General features: G+C 40.1%; 1 protein-coding gene across 8 annotated transcripts in view; it reads left to right on the top strand.

The window, feature by feature from the left end:
- The window catches only part of FRY (FRY microtubule binding protein), a 183,338-nt gene extending 165,076 nt beyond the window's left edge, over positions 1-18,262 (top strand). For 6 of the 8 annotated variants that reach the window (XM_082220213.1, XM_082220214.1, XM_082220220.1 and 3 more), the window contains 11 exons: positions 490-690; positions 1,429-1,590; positions 3,980-4,146; positions 4,633-4,822; positions 6,168-6,317; positions 7,098-7,196; positions 8,909-8,992; positions 13,277-13,294; positions 15,140-15,250; positions 15,824-16,026; positions 16,852-18,262. In XM_082220213.1, the coding sequence (XP_082076339.1) occupies positions 490-690; positions 1,429-1,590; positions 3,980-4,146; positions 4,633-4,822; positions 6,168-6,317; positions 7,098-7,196; positions 8,909-8,992; positions 13,277-13,294; positions 15,140-15,250; positions 15,824-16,026; positions 16,852-17,110 (1,644 nt within the window). In that variant the 3' untranslated portion in view covers positions 17,111-18,262. The remainder of the gene's footprint in view (positions 1-489; positions 691-1,428; positions 1,591-3,979; positions 4,147-4,632; positions 4,823-6,167; positions 6,318-7,097; positions 7,197-8,908; positions 8,993-13,276; positions 13,295-15,139; positions 15,251-15,823; positions 16,027-16,851) is intronic. The other 2 variants (XM_082220215.1, XM_082220219.1) reach the window with 1 other exon arrangement.
- Positions 18,263-19,093: the final 831 nt, after the last annotated feature.

Raw genomic sequence — 19,093 nt, forward strand, 5'->3', positions numbered from 1 at the left:
CCTGAGGTTTGCTATTGTGCTCTTTTCATAAACACATAATGCATAAAATAGCAATCGATGAAAACAATTTTGCTGCTGTTCCAACAGTTTGCGATAATTTCAGTGGACAGAAATGCTGTCCAGCGGATGGTGCCGTTTACTTTTAAATGGGGGGTGTAGCTGCCCCATGGTCCTCAAAGTGCACCTCCCCATTGAAGATCAAAAGTTGACATGCAGGCGACTTTTTGGGTGGTGAAGAAGGGATCTGTTGACCACAATGTTGTCAGCTCCCTTTAGGAATTGCTGTAGCTTCATCTTTCTGGATCATTTATATTTATGGATTATTATTATTATTATTCATATATTGCTAATTTATATGAAAAATATTTTTGCAGCTAAAAGTCTAACTTTCTTTAAATCCTTACTGACCTTATGAAATGTTGCTAAATAAAGCTTGGGGGGGTGGAGAATTGTTGTGGCAGAGAAAACAAACCAATGCTGTGATTGCAGGGTGAAAGCATGGACAATTTCAACTGGGGAGTACGCAGGCGTTCTCTTGATAGTCTGGACAAGTGTGATATGCAGCTTCTGGAAGAAAGCCAGCTTTCAGGAAGTACACCCAGCCTAAACAAAATAAACCATGAAGATTCGGATGAGTCATCGGAGGAGGAAGACCTAACAACAAGTCAAATTCTAGAACAGTCGCAACTAGTAAGTAGTTAAATTATAGGTTGCTCGAAGATATAGATATATAGATATATATATAATGTATGAAAAGAAATCCATGATTCTTACACTTAAACTGATTGCTAGCAACACAGAAAGGGTTAGACCCTACATAGGTAAGTACGTTCTTCTTAATTTTCTTTTCATAGTTGGCAAACATAAAAAGATTCAGGCAGCAATTCAGGAGTAAGCTCCGTTGGATCTAGTTGAGCCTACTTCTCAGTAGACATATATAGGATTGCACTGTTAGAGGGAAGTTCTGCATACAGAAAATATCAAATAGGATAAGTGGGTCTTTATTCCATTTGTTACTATATGTCACATTCAATTAAATGGCCCCCTTGAACTCTCCCCCCCCCCATTTGATAATGTAACTTCTGTTTTCCGTAAAACATCAAAAAGGAAGGAAAGCAATAACCTGGAATAGGCTTTTTAAAACAGATTTTAATATACACAGAAAGCTTAATGGAATTAATATAATCACAAGCATAAACTGTATAGTGATTACTAGTGGAGAATATTTTCAGTATTATTATTTAGAGGCTCTTCATAGAAAAATGGTGTCATTTGCTGGGCAACAATCCACACCAATTTGCTTTGCGCACACTCCACTGAAAATGAGCAATGCATGGGTTTGTGAAGCTCCCGTTTCATTTCAGTGTCGCTTCCTCAGGAGGAATTCCATCCTGCCTTTAGCCTTAGCCTTGTTCCTTCTTTTAACAGATCATGACACTTTCCCCTTCTGAGGACACAAACCACATTGACTCTCTTTCCACACCATGTGAAGCATCTTCAACAGCTCCGCCTCCTTTCAGTTCAAGAACGTCCAGTTTTAATGCTTCTTTGCCTGAAATGAATAATCTCCAGGTGTCTGAAGGCTCAAAGGTGAATGAATTTTATCTAAGCAATTTTATTAAATAGAGGGGGAGCGGTGGTTCGGGATATGGTGTTTGTCGGTTCAAATATCCAATTCTATTGCTTTACATTAGATTGTACACTTTGATTCGGCATGTCCAGCTATAATTAGTGTCGATTAAAATGTACGAGTTTCTCAGCCTTCAGAATTGCCAGCATCACCCTTCCACCAACTTTATACAGCAGTACCAAAAAAATAAAAATAAAAAATAGTCCTGTGGGTGGAAGCATGAATTCCATTCTCCCCCCTCCCTGCAAAAAATGTGGGCGCTGTATTGTGCAGCTGCCTGCCTTGGGCTCCATTCTTGCCTGTTTGGTCTACTTTCAGAATGCTGATTACAGTAATGCACTGAGTTTGGTAAATAAAAGAATGTAAATGCTGCTCTGTGTAGCTGCCTGAAACGAAGCATGCCGGGGACACAGTTATCAAAGGTTGGTAAAAGTTTAATAGAAATACCATGTATTTGTTTCTGTAGCTTACTTTTTGGGGAAATACTTCTATTTGATAAATATTGACAGAGCTGGTAAGTCAAACTAGAGGCAGGCAGACCCCTGCCGCGTTAAATAAGTGCTTTGTATGGGACATTTTGACCGCTGCGCCAGTGAAGTGTCAACACTATTGCTTTATGCTGCAGGCATGTTATGATGCCGCAGGGTTAGGGGGAAAAAGCAGGAACAAAAAATGGATCGCTCTATGGGAGAAAGCACTTGTCGCTGCACGTGAAGTGTAACCTATCAGTAATGGCAGTAGAAATCATCTCAGAGAAGTAGGTAGTTAGGTTTTGCCACTTTCCGCTAAGTTTCATTTTCACTGTATGCAAAAAGTATTTCACTCTTTAAGTTTTGTGTTGCATCGGGGTTGTTCAGACAGGATCCAACGGCCATGTGGTGAGTTCCATATGTATAGTGGAGCTTCTGGAATCTGAAACTCAAAGGAAACTCGGGGTGTCCTGCAGTACATCTCAGCGGGCTGTGGTTGGGGAGCAGAACCCAATGAACCTCTGCGGAAACTGGTCACATCCATGCCATGTGTTTGAAGCCCATGGTCATCGTCCCCCGAGAATCCTGGGAACTATACCCACCCCCTACACAGAGCTGCAGTTCAGAGCACTGTTAGCAAACTACAGTTCCCATGATTCTTTGCGGGAAGCTATGTGCTTTAAATGGGACCTGCATCTAGGAAGTGCTGGACTCTGTAGTGGTCTCTAGTACAAAGGGGGAGTGCAGGGAACCCACAGTCCTCACACTCCATCAACATACTCACCCAAGGAACCAGGAAACCACATGACTTCCACCCTGGCCCAGGTCCCTATCCTGTTGTCTCTCCCTCTCTCACACGCACACACATTCCCATGAGCAAAGGCAGCAATGGACCAGGCTAGAAGTCCAGATCTGGTGGCAAAGCACCTGACTTACCTTAGTCTCCCTTCCTGTAGTTTTACTCAAGACTTGGGGAAACATGTGCCCTGGTTTGGGACCCAATTGATAACTATCTAGCTGCCACTATACAACCCTTGCTAGGGCCAGGCGTAGGGTTCTCCGTAGAGAGCCGATTCCTGGGCCCAGTAATGTTGCTGATAACAATCAGGAAGTGGCCATAAAGAGGAATTGATAAATGGTCCTGCTGACCCAAAACTTCCTGTAGATATTAATGAACATCAAAAATTCAGATATCTACCTTAGATTTTCAGTTCATTCCTCGGGAGTTACCACGCTACCAGATGCAAATAAACGCTAGTGTTCTTGAGAATGCAAACAGAGTGTGTGTCCTCCTGAAGGTCCAGCCAACTGCTATGCAGATTGACCCTAAACCACACCAACAGGGATCAATAATTCTGTAGTCTTAGAGACCACAAAAAGAATCACCCATAATAAACCTACATTGGTCTCTAAATTAGAGTATTCTTAGCTTAATCTTCTGATCCATTTATTCACTTCTCTGGGTGGGTAGGATATTTTTACCTGGGATCTGTTCTCAAACTCTTCCTGAATACTATATGAGGAGGAAACATAATCTGAACAGGGTCTCTGGAGTAGCAAAGAACTAAGTAACAAAACCCTCATCTTGTGCACAAGGTGTATAAAACAAGCAAATGGAACTTCTCTTAAACTTTCAGCAGAAAGTGATGAGATATAATTTACTGCATATACCTGTTGTAATACATTTGGTATTTCCTGTACTTTTTGTTTTGGTAGGTTCTGATAATGGTAGTTCTTTGTTGTTTATGGTGTGTTTTACTGCAGATAGCTTGTTTAAAATTTTATTATAGTTTTTAAATTATTGTTACCCGTTATTGGATCATGAAAGTGATGAAGGGCAGGATAACGATAAATGGTAACCAATTCAATCCCCCCCCAGACTGAAGGTGCCCAAGAAGAGGAAGATACCTCTGTACAGGAAGATGATCTCTCCGGCTCTACAAATGAACTCCCTGCAGCTTTTGAATACAGCGACAGCTTTAGCCTAGATATGACAGAGACTGAAGAAAAAGGTGACCGGTTGATGGATCAATATGCACTTACCAGGTATGTATGTATTTTTTTTCTTTTAACTTTTTATATCCTGCTTTTTAAAAAAATAAAATGAAGTGGTTAAATAAAAATACTAATAAATTCCATAAAACACAGTGAGGCAGTTCAGTTGACTAAAATCAGTTTCTTAACAATAAAACCGAGAGCTGCAAGATAAAGCAATTATTGTTAAATATATGGAGTCAGTGCTTTAACCTATAAAGGTATGCCTACTATGTGACATTGAACAGGAAATTCTCAGCACAGAATACATGTAGTTACATGGCAGTCCTGAATTTGAGGATAGGGTCAAATCAGGTCATCAGATCCTTTACACTCTGTCCTCATTAATAGGGCGTAGGCATGGGCACAAAATGGCATGTAGCCTCACTTAACTGTTCTTTTTACTTATTTACTTTTGAGTTTCTTATTTGGAACTACAACAATAGTAGCGTAGCCTCGCTATCGGCTCTTAACCTAGAATTTGTGGCTTTGTTTCAGTTTTGGAGAAGGCGACAGGAATGTCTCGCCTCCTCCGTCTCCCTTCTTTTCTGCTATCCTGGCTGCATTTCAACCAGCTGCATGTGATGATGCAGAAGAAGCTTGGCGTAGCCATATGAACCAGCTCATGTGTGACTCGGATGGCTCCTGTGCAGTATATACATTTCATGTGTTCTCCTCCCTGTTTAAGGTAAAGAAAAAGTGTTCTAGAATCCCACATGACTGACATTTTGCTGAAACCCACAATATGTTTCTTTGACTTTGCAGGTGTTGATCCATCCAGACCCTGATTATTTTCCACAGCCCATCAACATTTATTGGGGGGCAGGAGGTTTTAATTTTCCAGATCTTGCTGTGTGCCATCAAGCAAAAGTATAATGAGTGTTATTTATTATTGCAGTGGGTTTGATGGTAGGTAGACATTGGTCCAAAGAGGCACACTTGGGAAGGTCAAAGAGGGAAGGTGGCCCATTATGCTGGGTTGCTGGTACTTTGTTTTGGATTAAGGAAGATTAAAATCGCCCTCCCTGAGTTATCTCTTCCCCTCTTAACCCTCAATATGTGCCCTTCTTTCTTTACTGAGCCACCAAGGTACTTGTCCCAAGGAATCTATGCCTGGATGTTTCTGGTGTAGGGCCATAGATATAAGTGCAACTTTGCCATTGCACCCACAGATTCCAGTGTAGGGTTTTTTAAATTGCTTTGTTAAGTAGGAGAGGCATTGGAAAGGTTTAGTGATAAGGCAATCACTTTTTCCTTTTAGCTCTTCTGCTGTGTGATGTAAGCTGCTTTCTGGGTGGTACTGGCACACCATGATGCTACTGCTTTAATACCCATGTTCCCACAACAGTTTTCAAGATAAGAGTGAGGATGTTATCAAATGTTTCCAGTTTCTCAGACGCTCTAAATAAAACCATAGAATGTTTTGGTTCCTACATGGCTTGAGCAGTCCTTAAAAGTAACTCTGTAGTTTACAGCAGAAAACTGTTTAGAAACCATTTAGAAAGCTATTTACAGAAATCTCTCTATCAGCTAGGGAAGCAGGAAGAGAGTCTTGGTGTGCAATAGTTTCCAGATGCAGTTCAGTATGTTGGAACACTCTCAAGCGGCCCAGGCACCCTTGCCAAGCAGTTCTGGCCAGAGGGGAAAACAAACACAAAGAAGCCTCTCTCATGATTTCCCCTCCTGTAAACTTGGCATCAGAACACTCATTGCATTGTTTGATAGACCACTTGACATTGAGTATTAACAAAACAATGCCCAGAATGGGCAGAGAAGTCTCATTTTGGTTGTTACTAGTGACAAAACAGAATGAGCCAATGCTGTACACAGGTTCGGTCTAACAAGAAGGGAGTGAAGGGGGATTACAAAACAAGAAAGCAGGTCAGAGAGCTACAGATTGTGTGTGTGTGTTTCCCCCTCTGCAGTATACATGAAGAATGAATGCAGTAGTTGCGTATACCAAATTAAAATGTACATTAAGTTCTATCATTAAGTTCAGTAGCAAATGTGTTATGCATACTTTTGCCTTATAGAATATTCAGAAAAGATTCTGCTTTCTAACTTGCGATGCTGCCAGCTACCTTGGTGACAATTTGCGAGGAATAGGCTCGAAGTTTGTGAGCTCATCACAGATGCTGACATCATGTTCAGAATGTCCTACCCTTTTTGTAGATGCTGAAACAGTGAGTATTTTTTGCATGACTAACCACATTGAAGTGCCATTCATAAAACTACCAGAGTAGTGAAGACTCGGAAGCTGATTGTATCTTTTCTTGATAGACCTGTCTGGAAACAAGTATTGAGACATAATAGGAGACATTAGGTATTTGTTACATTCTAACCAACTGCTGCAGCTCTTCTTCATCACGCTGGGTGGTTATAGATTAGGAGAGTCTGTAAATAGACTGTGCTAATAACTGAGTTATGAGTGCGGAATTCTTTCATTAACCAAAATTAAACCAAAGCAGGTTTCTATACCTCATAATTTTGAAGACAGGCTTGAAAGCATTTGGGCAACATTTAGTAAAATGTCGAAAGCTGGTGTTTGGTAACTGTTTATGAAAGGGTTGCCATTGCTGTAAATAGCTATTTATGCCTCTCCATGATCAGCAGAAGCACAATTCTTCAAAATAAGCAAATACATTAAAATATATTTAATTTGAATAATTTGTACACTAAATTATGCTTTCCTTGCCTCCATTGTTGGTTTATCCAAGCAATTATGCCTTTTTATGATGGCATAATATGATCTCTAATGTATAATAATACAGTAGCTTCAACAATCATCTCCCACAAGTTCAGTCATGAAGGTGTACAACCCAGGCCTTGCAAATGTCTAGCAACTATCCAGGGACTGTCATGTGGGATCTTCCCCATTGATTTTGGTATATAGCAAAACAGTTATACTGATCTCACTGAATGAAGTAATGTTGACTATAAGATCGTTATTTTAATGTTTCTAGCTTCTCTCTTGTGGACTTCTTGAGAAATTAAAGTTCAGTGTCTTAGAACTACAAGAATATTTGGACACATATAACAACAGGAAAGAGGCAACACTTTCGGTAAGCATCATTTTTGGGTGTAATGGCTTTATCTATTTCTGTATTCCTTAATGCAAAAAGTTACTAATTCATTTCAAATCTGCAAGAGGCTCATTCAGTGACTTTACCTTTAGAGAAAAATACTGGATTATTTACAGTACTACATCTCTATATCTTCTGTTTCTCTTTTTAGACTATATATCTGATTGGACAAAACTCAAAATAAATCTGGCCTGCAATTCTAAACACATTTACTAGGGAACAGGGGTCGTTGAACTTGCATCTGAGTAAATGTGCTTGAATCTGAAATGGTCATTAGATACATTTTAATCTGTTTTCATTCAAGACTTCAGTATTGGCCTTATCTGTGAAGGGGATACAGTATCTGTGTGTATGTAAATCTGCCGCCATTGTGGGACTGGAACAGCACCTGGTGGTAGGGCTGGACGATGGAGATGAGTTCACACCAGAAAAATGTAGGCTTCAAGCCAACAAGCTAATATAAGCATAGGCACCTTCTTCCCAAGGGAAAAGGGGTGGAAGGACACACATAGAGAAGCAGAGTGACTTAGTTCTAGAAACATACTGTTTTAACACCCTACCCACATCCAGTGAGCGCCATGACATCTCCTTAACACAGACAGACAACAATGAAAGGAGGAACTCTTTTTAACTTTAATAAAGAAAGAAGACGGAGGACTGTGAATAGGGCTAACAAGCACACAAAAAGTCAGATGCAGACAAGGGGAAACAAGTCTGTAAGAATCATAGAATCATAGAGTTGGAAGAGACCACAAGGGCCATCGAGTCCAACCCCCTGCCAAGCAGGAAACTAGGAGAAAGCTTCTGAGAATCAACCACATCTGCGAAGGTAAAATAAAAACTGAGGGCTCATGGGAGAACCCCAAGCCTGAACTTGTTGTCTGAGCAGTGATTTTTCCTTTCAACCACCAGGTGGAGCGCCAATCCACAATGATGGCAGATTACATGCACCCAAGATATTTCTCAATATGGGACAAGTATTCCAGGAAATGTTTCTTGTATTCATTATAAAAGGTGTAGCACTGTATCTAAATGTACCCTAATACACAACCAAAACTATTTTCATATTCATTGGCCATCGGGTTATTATTTATTACATTTATATCCCACCTTTCAGGGACATGGGTGGCGCTCTGGTCTAAACCACAGAGCCTAGGGCTTGCTGATCAGAAGGTCGGTGGTTCGAATCCCCGCAACGGGGTGAGCTCCTGCCAACCTAGCAGTTTGAAAGTACGTCAAAGTGCAAATAGATAAATAGGTAGCGCTCCGGTGGGAAGGTAAACGGCGTTTCCGTGCGCTGCTCTGGTTCGCCAGAAGCGGCTTAGTCATGCTGACCACGTGACCTGGAATCTGCGGACAAACGCCGGCTCCCTCGGCTAATAAAGTGAGATGAGTGCCGCAACCCCAGAGTCATCCGTGACTGGACTTAACGGTCAGGGGTCCCTTTACCTTATCCCACCTTTATCTTCCAAGGACCTCAAGGTTCTCCTCCTCCCTGTTTCATCCTCACAACAACCCTGTGAGGTAAGTTCGGCTAAGGGATGGTAACTGGCCCAAGGTCACCCAAGTGAGCTTCGTGGCTGAGTGGAGATTTGAACCCTGATCTCCCAGGTCCTAGTCCAGCACTCAAACCATTACACCACACTGGCTTCAAATAACTTTATACGTCTGTTTTTCTTTCCAAATTACAGTGGCTGGCAAACTGCAAGGCAACATTCGCTGGGGGCTCAAGAGATGGTGTTATCACCTGCCAGCCAGGAGACTCGGAGGAGAAGGTAATCAAGGATTTGATCTGTTATGTTGTTTCTGCAGTAAGTTACAATTCCATATTACATCTTGACCACGGTAAAAGCTTTTGTACCTTCTATGTTTGTTTCAGACCATAGGCGCAATCTAATATATTGCAGCCATAGAACATAATATAAGTAGGTACTATATATATTCCTGTCCTACTCCAGCATATCCAACAGAGCATTCTTGAGATGTTTGTGCTGCATAGGTCTTGTGAGGCTCTGGATAAAGGTACTACTCCCTTACTCCTTCATGCTCATACCCCCCAACTATAATCCAAAGGTTCTTACCTTTCATGGGGAAACTCAACACCATCATCCCTGGTTCATTTCCAGTTTCACTGCCAGGTTTCCAGGGAAGCACAAAAAAAAGAGAGAGAGCATGTGAAGGATTGCCTAAGAACTCTCTAAATTTTGCTTTTACCAATTCTGGATGGCCAGGAATTAATATGGAAGCAAATTGGCACATATGTACTAACCAGCTAGCCATGTGCTTTTCCTCTAATACTCCTTCCATCTTAATAGCTGTTGTGCTAGCCTGCAACTTTAAGGAAATATCCAAATATGAAGGAGTGGTGGCAGAAGTTAGGCCTCACCTCTGGGACCCATCACCCACCCACCCCTAATCCTAATCCTAATGCTTCTAGGGTCCTTAACATCAGCTCTCTTCCACAGCAAACTTATCCGCATGTCATCTGAACCCAATATCATGGTGAAGTATCCTTAACTATGATCCGCATCCAAGAACAAAGCACAACTCCATGTTCAGATGACATGCTTAGCTTAAACCTTAGCTTGGCTGCCATGCCTTATGCTGAGCTAAAAAGGATGTAAACTGCTCTGTGGGAACCAACACATTCACATGGTAACAGTAATCCTTAGTCTAGTGTACTGTACTATTCAAACCTGGCCAGGTTTTCATTTCTGGGGGCAAGGCAGGTGATGGGGTCCTGTCAGTCTGGGAGCCTCTTCTTAGCTCTCGGTATGTGGAGAAACGCTTTTCACTTGCCCAGCTAAAGTTTGTTTTACTGTATCACATATTCTATGATTAAACTGATACTGAAAACAACCCTGGCACAAAGTAAACCCTGGTGTTCATGTAGCAGTTCTGGACAGTTTATGTGAATCTAGTACAGACTAGTGTAGTGGCTGGCAAGATGTTTCCAGTCAAGTGATTTATTTTTAATTGACCTTTGTAAAGTGAAGCTATTATTTTAGGCTACTAGAGAACACTTTGTATCATTCAAATTTTTCTATTCAGCCCAAGGAAAGCAATTCATTTCTGTACATCTTTGTACAGTGATTTGCCATCCATTCTTGGTCAGGAAGACAGGAAGGAAACTGGAGCACCTGAAGACACCATGTTGCCTTTCTTTCTTTTTTAATGGCATTTACTGTGCATAGGGGCAAAGCCAAACAGCTCTCCCCCCCCCCCCCAGAATAGCCTGGGGCTGCATCCCACAGTAGTGCCTTTGAAAGGATAGAAGCAGGCAGAAATATAAACAACTATAGCACCATGTGTGGCCAACAATAATTAAGAAAAGTGACAGGGTCTGGATACCTCCTTGTATGCCCTGTGGAGGACCTTAAGGTCCATAAATAACAACAATTTGGAGGTCCCAAGCCTCAAGGAGGTTAGATTGGTTTCAACTAGGGCCAGGGCCTTTTCAGCACTGGCCCCGGCTTGGTGGAACGCTCTGTCACAAGAGACTAGGGCCCTGCGGGATTTGAGATCTTTCCGCACGGCCTGCAAGACGAAGTTGTTCTGCCTGGCCTTCGGCTTAGATTCACTCTGACCCCTTATATGCAATTGGGTATATAAATTTTCTCTTGGCTTTTTTGCTGGCCCATGTAGGACCAGCATGAATAGCTGGCTCGGGTGAATATCTGATGTTTCCTCCCTTTATAGTCTTGATTTACGGGCTACTACTAAAATGAAGCTGCATTTTAAGCTGTATTTTAAATTAACTGTTTGTTGTTGTTGCTGTGTTTTTCTATTACATTTTATTGTAATTTGGTGTTAGCCGCCCTGAACCCAACCCTGGCCGGGGAGGGCAGCTGTAAATAATTTTTTAATTTAATTTTATTTTATTAAAAAGTGCCTGAGGAAATGTCTATCTGAAAGATGACCATTGTCTCCTCGCTTCCTACTCCATAATGATTTGAGTTGGTTGTTGGTTTTGGCAATGTTGTACCTCATAACTTCTTAATTTTACTGTTCTTGGTTTCTTTGCACTTCTAAAAAATCTTTTTCATTTGACTCATTTATCTTGCTTTCTTGTGTCACCTGTTGTTCTTTCTTTGTGCGCTGGTTCTGCTCCCCTTTGGGTTTGGTGATATGCAGGGACAAGGGAAAGTTAGTATGAGAAGTTTTAAAGGTCATTGTCCCAAACCTTAGGATTTTCATTCTGCATTTTGATTCTGTACTGTGCTTCCAAACGCTTATTCAGCAATATTGATAGCTAGGTTCACTTTTGAATAAGTGGAAATTATTGAGGTGACTATGTTGAGTCTACAAAGGAGGATAATAATGAATTAAAACTGATATTTCTGTATTACAACAATGCTTAGGGGGAAATCAGCTGATTACAGCATTATCTTGATTTAGCTAAATGCTAAGCCTTCTTTAAATGCTTTGAGGACTTTTTTTTATAAATAGCAGCCCCAATGCAAAGTTCCTCCCATTTCATGAACCTGTGGGTATTTACCTGCCAAACAGATGGTTGGTTTAGCTGCCTTGATCATCAGATACTGTGTTTGCAGGACCTGGATTCATACACCTCCATACAAGATATTGGTTCTGTTTAAGGTGATCTTGCAAGCATTTGTTTGATAGTGCAGCAACACATTTTCACCCACATGGAGCAATCTTTGGCAGTAATGGAAACAAATTCAAGAAGGAAATTCATGTGTGGAAGCTTCCTTACACAGGTCACTCTTACTAGACGAGAGTGTACATGGCTGCCTATCAGCATTTATACAAACCTATCTGTCTAAAAACATTTTATACCATCCTTCATTAAAAATTCCAGGGTGGCTTGCAATATATAAATACCAGCACAATAACAGCTCATTGCAGTTCAATGAATACAGAAGGTGCTACATTATTTTCATGCCAGATTTTTCCAGTATATGTTCTTTAAAACAAAATTATATAAACTACAATCTTGTATCCAGTTTTGTGAGAGTAAGCCCCATCGAGCTCAATGGAACATACTCCTGTATAGGCATGTATAGAATTGCACTGTTAGTGATCTATTACTTTGTCCTGGAATGGCTTAAGCCTTTTACATTCTTTGCCATTGAACATGGCTGGTTGAAACAAATCAGTATTCCTGTGGAGACATTCAACCCACCCCATATTCCTGGCTTAAAACTGAACATTTCCCTACTTTTTCCTATGCCAAATGGCAATAGGTTTACATTCTTATGGTAATCTGAAGGGAAAATAAATTCAGTAGTTAATAATTGTATTATTCAGATAATATACTATATTCAGATAGTATCCCAGGGTATGAAAAATGTTGAGATGTATGCCCAAAATGCAAACATGCTTTGGCAAACAGCTGCCAGTGCAATTCTACAGTTGTTAATAGCTTGTCTCATCTCTTTGTTTGACTTCATATTTACTAGCATGGTGCTGGACTGTATCAGCTGCATGGCATCTGACACTATAAACCTCCATGTGCAACTGCTAGCGCAACCAACTTCCTGTGCAAATAACCTTACACGCTTTTATAATCAGCCGCCACAAAATAATTAAGACTGCAGTTATTTTGTGTTCATGCCCATTTCAATGGAACTCTGCATATTAAAAATGTGCATTCTTACTCCATGGGGGCAGCTTGTAACTCTAAATCCTCGTCAGCAACGAGATTGGATACAGAGCCAGTCTATCGCTGAATTATAATGGATGCCTCAGGTGCAAAGAATTCTATAGGTGAATTTTAAGAGCACTGAACTGTTTCATTTCTAAGGTGTAATAACTTATTTTTAGAGTAATCCAGACTGGCTTTCAGAAAAAGTTATGCTCAAACTTAGATAATTACAGTGACTGCATTAGAACTGTGATTATTCAAAATTTTGTTTAAACAGCTGTTGCCGTGCATGTTGTGCAGTTGATACATTCTGAATCACTTAGCAAGTAAAGAGAAGTGCTAATACTGCTGGCAGACTAGGAAAGAAGCCTGTGCTTTTCCAGTTGCATGCATTACACTGACACTATACTTTCTTTCCTTTCCTTTTTCCTGTGCCATGCTTGCTGTGTAGCAAATGGAATCTCTTGCAGTAAGTTAAAAGTTTTCATATTCTTTGTCCATTAAAATATGGACTAATGCACTCTCCTATTTCCCTGTTTTAACTCTTAGCACGTTTCCCCCTTTTTCTTTTTGTTCTTATTAATTCCATTTATTATTACAAGAAATGTTTGTACTATGTTTTATTTCAGTTTCCTGGGCAGTTCGAATATAGTTTACCGTATTTATAAATTCTCGCTTTGTCATATGCAATTTGAAATTGTTATTTAAATTATATTTGGACAATAATCAAAGCCCTCACTTGCTTAACGTGTGAAGGAAGAGAACAGAAGTAATGGCTCTACTAAAACAAGTAATTTCTGTACTGCCTTTCTCCAAAATGAGAGAGTTTTTCATTCTAGGCTAAACTGAGAATTTCATTATGTAATACAGAATAAAGGAATCTAATCAATTTTAGAGTATGATACCCCTGGAATATGATAAATCCATCCTCCCCACATGTACAACTGAGGGAATCCCTTTTCTCATCTCAGGGATTCCTCAGTTTAGTGGAGCCAATTTCTCTCCTCCTTCCTTGTCCCCCATCAGCCTTTACCTGCGAGCTCATACACTGCAGTGAACCAGCAATTACCTGGTGTTAAAGGACTATACATGACTCCTATATGAAGCTCCAACTTGCCTTTTCCTTCCTAAGGCCAGATGCACATGCACCAGTTACAAATTCGATACATGGATATGAGATCCAAATATGAGGATTTCTACTGCTTTCAAGTGACCACACAGAATGGATTGTGTCCACCTCCCCTTTCTCTCTGCATAACAAGGCACTGTCATGGCACAGATCTATTGTGGTTCAACACTATGGTCATAAGCACCCATTCACGGAAGTCGTATATTTTTAAGGTTTTCAATTTAGCCAACCATTGTGTGTCTAAACTAAGTTACAAATGCAGTTTGAAAGAAATTGCAATTTCACTTTTGAAGAAGTGGGAAACTCCTGCATCAACCCAATAAAGCACATTTATTTTTATTTCCTTGACTAATACAACAAACTTTAATGAGCCAAGTCCATAACATTTCTTTTATGAAAAAATGTAGATTGTATAAATGCAGGCAGGCATTCTAATTAAGCAACTACCAGCTAAGACCTCAAAAGCGCAGTGTTTATATAATGGTATTTAAACAAAAGTTGTGTTTGGATGTTACAGTAGACGATTATTGATTGCAATGGCAGCAGGCCACAGTGAGCTTCAGGCTTCTACACTCCCCTCCAGTATGGCTATGAGGAGATAAAAACCTCTTACTTTCAGTTTTGATTAACCTGTTTAGCATTACATCTGCATTGTAAACTTTATAACCATAGAAGCCAGCTTTATAATTCATGGTTTAAAGTTGGCTTAAAATTGGCTTGTTTCAAATGAATCATACTTAAGATAACTGCAGTCTATCATCTTCAAGTGTAACAGTAAGTTATATTTAACTTAAAAAACAACCCAGAACCAAAAGCCATGCCAGAGGGAGACCAAGGACATGAACTGAAACTTCACTGTTTGCTCCCATAACAAGAAACCATGGTTTATTGTACAATTGAATACAGTTATTGTGATCATTTGGAACAAGCACTTGGTGCCACCATCAGATTAAAACGGTGATGCACATTATAATGAGGTAAAAAATGCCACTGAAGTTCACTTTGGTGATGTAGAGATGGCGCATGCTTCCCATATTCTCCATGTATTCCCTATTTACAGCAGTATTTGGTCTTATTTCAGCCTTGTTTTGTAATCCCTGATTCGCAGTTTATTGCTTATGGAAAAATAATGTCCAACCTGTTGCTTCTTAATAACTTACCCCTTTTACAATTTTATTTCTTTAGCAATTGGAACTGTGCCAGAGATTATATAAGCTGCACTTCCAGTTGTTGTTGCTTTTTCAGTCGTACTGTAAACTCATCGGACAAGTGCACGAAGTTAGTACAATGCCAGAGGTATGTTGCTACAATCAAGCCTTTTGCCGAAATAATTGCTGTGCGTTCCTGTGTGGTGTTTATTTCGTACAGCAATCTAACGTATCTTAAATGAGGGCTGCTTGTTCAAGATCATGAATGATAACTATAGAGAGGTGTAGCGCATTCTATTAGTTTAGAGAAAATGTGGATGGATTTCAAACTGGGTACTTATTTTCTTACATTTATAAGCTGCTCTTCCTGTGTGGAGTTCAAATACATGGTTCTCCCCAACTCCCTTTTATCCTCAAAATTCTGGGTAGGTAGGTTGGCATGAGAGATAGTGGATATCCGAAGATCACCACTGAGCTTCACAACTCAGATATAAAGTTCAGTAATGTTTTTATACATTCGCTCTTCTAGCAGTATTTCAGTATACATTCACAAATGGAGTTCCATATGCATCTTGCACATGTGTATTTAAATTTTATTCAAACACCCAGTTGCAAGAAATGAAGCTATCACTTTGTCCTTGAATGGTGCAGATTTTATATTTTTGATGCCCAATAGAGAAAACTTGTACATTGATGAATGTAATTCTCTTTTCCTTAACAGCTACTGAATATGTCACGAGAGCTGAGTGAGTTAAAGAAGAACCTTAAGGAAGCTAGTGCTGCCATTGCAATGGAACCTCTGATTGTAGAATGTGGTACCTCTGAACCCATGTTCACCTCTACAGAAGTAGCCATTCAGTCCATGCTGGAGTGTCTGAAAAACAATGAGCTTGGAAAAGCTCTACACCAAATAAGGGAATGCAGGTAACTTGATCAAGTGGCTGATCATGACGTCTTATTTTTCCTTTCTTCCTCTCAGAAGACTACAGCTGTGTAACTTTACACACACATCTTCATTTACGCTAACAAGTGTATTCAGATTCAGTCAGAAGGTATTTGTAATCATTTTAAGGCACAATTTACTAAGCACTTTTATTGTGCAAGCCTCATTTAAATGAAAACGTTGTGAAGCAGTGCATCATACATTAATTTCTGTGTGTCTTTTATGGGAGAAGTTCCTTATACTTGGTTCCCTTTTTTAAACCATTGCACAAAGCAGTGATTGTCAAGCTGTGATGGGAAGTGCATGCAGCTCCCATGAATAGTTTCTTCCACATGCATACTTTGGGCCAGAGATGTACCAATCCTCATAGTTGATCATTTAGTCAAACCTTTACCCAGGCCAGAACTTTTTATTTATTATTGTAAAATGTTGTTTTAGTTCATCAAATCCCCATAGTAATGTGTTACAGAAACACCTTGCTACCTCCTCTGTTTCCTATCTAGAGGTGCCTCTCTGTAGTTTGGCATGGTAAAGAAGCATGGGCATCCACCTTCATTCCTGAAGGAAATACTTATACCAAATTTTTTCCCCTACTAATATTGAATCCCATGTGTCTATATTGTTATCTCATGCAGTTCCCCACAAGGTTTATTTTTCAGTGGCATGGAATTTGTATACGAGTTGCCCAAAATATGCATATGTAGCTGCAGAGGAATTGGGAAGGGATTTAACTTGTACAAAAGAGGGAATCTAGTTCAGAGAGATCCTTAAATTAACTCTGGCTTTTTTATACTCATTTCCTGCAGGAGTTTATGGCCCAATGACATTTTTGGAAGCAGTTCTGATGATGAGGTCCAGACCCTACTGAATATTTACTTCCGGCACCAAACACTGGGGCAGTCTGGCACTTACGCTCTAGTGGGCTCCAATCAAAGCCTGACAGAAATCTGTACTAAACTGATGGAGCTGAACATAGAGATCCGGGACATGATCCGCAGGGCTCAAAGCTACCGAGTCATCAATACTTTTCTTCCAGACTCCAGTGTTTCCGGCACAAGTCTCTGACAAAAGTCTTGTGCCCCCCTTTTCATTCAAGCTGGGATTGCTTCCATGCTGGACTGAGGTGGTTCAATGCCTTCTCAGCCTTAGAAAGACTTGGTCAAGTTGTAGTCAGTCTTGTTACCTTTACAACATTTTCCAAGAGGAGCTGGGCAGTGTTTTCAACGTGTAGCAATACTGCAAGGACAAAGGTAGCATAGAATCCTTTGTTTTGAGCTGCACAAACAAAATGCATTTCACTGGACAACCGCAGTTCACTACTGAAGAAGTGACTTCCATACATACCAAAGACTACTACACTGAACAAGACTTCCTTTCTAGAAATTTATTTTTAGGTTGGCAAAAGTGCAATCTTTCCTTCACTTGAGGATGGTTTTGTTTTTTAATCTTGTACATTTTTTTTCCTTTTGACCAAGTTTAAAAAATGGGCAGAATGAAGCTAGCGACAGGACACTGCGAGACTGTCTTTTTGAAAGCTGAGAGCCTGTGTGTATGAAAGAGGTTGTAAAGGACTACAGTTTTAAATGTACACTGTAACTTAGATATGATTACTGTATCTTTTGGGGGAAAACCAAGCTGCTATGAAGTACATTTCCTGATGTTGCTAGGCTACTGTCTTGGAAGGTACTAGATCCTGTTGTAAAAGGTCTGTTATTAAGGCCAAAGTACCTATGAATGGACAAGGAAGATTTTTTTAAAAAAAGATTTTGGCTGCTTTTTACTAGAGGGTTGCTTTTATGAATATATTTATATTACATAAGGATGGTTGGTCTGGTATACCTTGCTATTTTGTAGGAAAACATCACATTGCTGATTTTAATTCTTTTGACCTGCCCCGCATGGATATTTTAATTTAACATACATTGTTTTAACAGTTAAGAAATGGAAAGTGAATTTTGAGTTGTACTTAAGAATATTTTTTTTGGTAATATGTAAGTTTTTCTTGCACTTAACTGCTGTAATGTGTTAAATGGGTGCATGCAAATCTTTTTGCACATTTAAGACACTTTTATTGCAGCATAGTCTCACTTATTCACTCTGTAAATACACTTAAAGGTTTTTGTGAAGTACCTTTTGGTTGATATTTTGATCAGAATAGGATCACCTAACTAAAATATCAAGGTCATTATAATATATATACATATGCATATATACAAACATGCCTCTGTGTGTACTGATTAATATGGAATGAGAGTATGATACGGTACAAAGGCTATTGCTTTCAATTGGTTTTGAACTAACATGCAGCCTTCACAACACTCAAATAGCTGCTTTCTAAATAACCATAAGGGAGACAAATGTAATCTCTCATTTGACCAGAAGCAGCTTTGAAAAATAGGCTGTTTATTCTGAAATTTGCTTCAAAAGCATAGCCCTAGCTGAATGAAAAATGGTGTATGTTTCTCCGCTCTTAAGGGGGTTAGCCCTTCAAACAAAATTGGAGTAAGGTACTCACTTTTAAATTGTAAAGGGAAAGTGGAGATTGCAAGAATGAGTTCATACACTATTTTATGCAAACTTACAGAAGAAGTACACTTAATCATTATGACTAAGCAAAGATGCTGGAAGTGTACCCTTTGAGGTGAAAATGTAATTCTTGCTCCTCAAGCAGCTCTGGAAAATAAGTGCCCACACTGTCCTAGTTTTAACTCTACCTGGAAAGTGATCCAGCTATAGTTCTGAGTGCATGAGAAAGTAAAGCAGGGTTTTACACATTTCCCCATTAAGTGCTTGCAACTTTCCATATTTTTCGCCCTATAGGACACACCGACCCATAGGACGCACCTAGTTTTTTGGGGGGGAAATAAAGAACCCCCCTCCAGCCGCGGGAACTCCTGCAGGCTCCCCAGGCTTACGGATAGCTTCCCGAAGCGTGGGGCACTCTGCTTCAGTGCGCCCCGTGCTCCAGGCAAGCAGGCTGCTATCCGCAGCCTAGGGAGCCCTGTGGGAACTTCCGCAGGGCTTCCTAGGCTGCAGATAGCTTCCTGA

The sequence above is a fragment of the Podarcis vaucheri genome (assembly GCF_965113315.1).
Source record: "Podarcis vaucheri genome assembly, chromosome: 4".
Lineage (NCBI taxonomy): Eukaryota > Metazoa > Chordata > Lepidosauria > Squamata > Lacertidae > Podarcis > Podarcis vaucheri.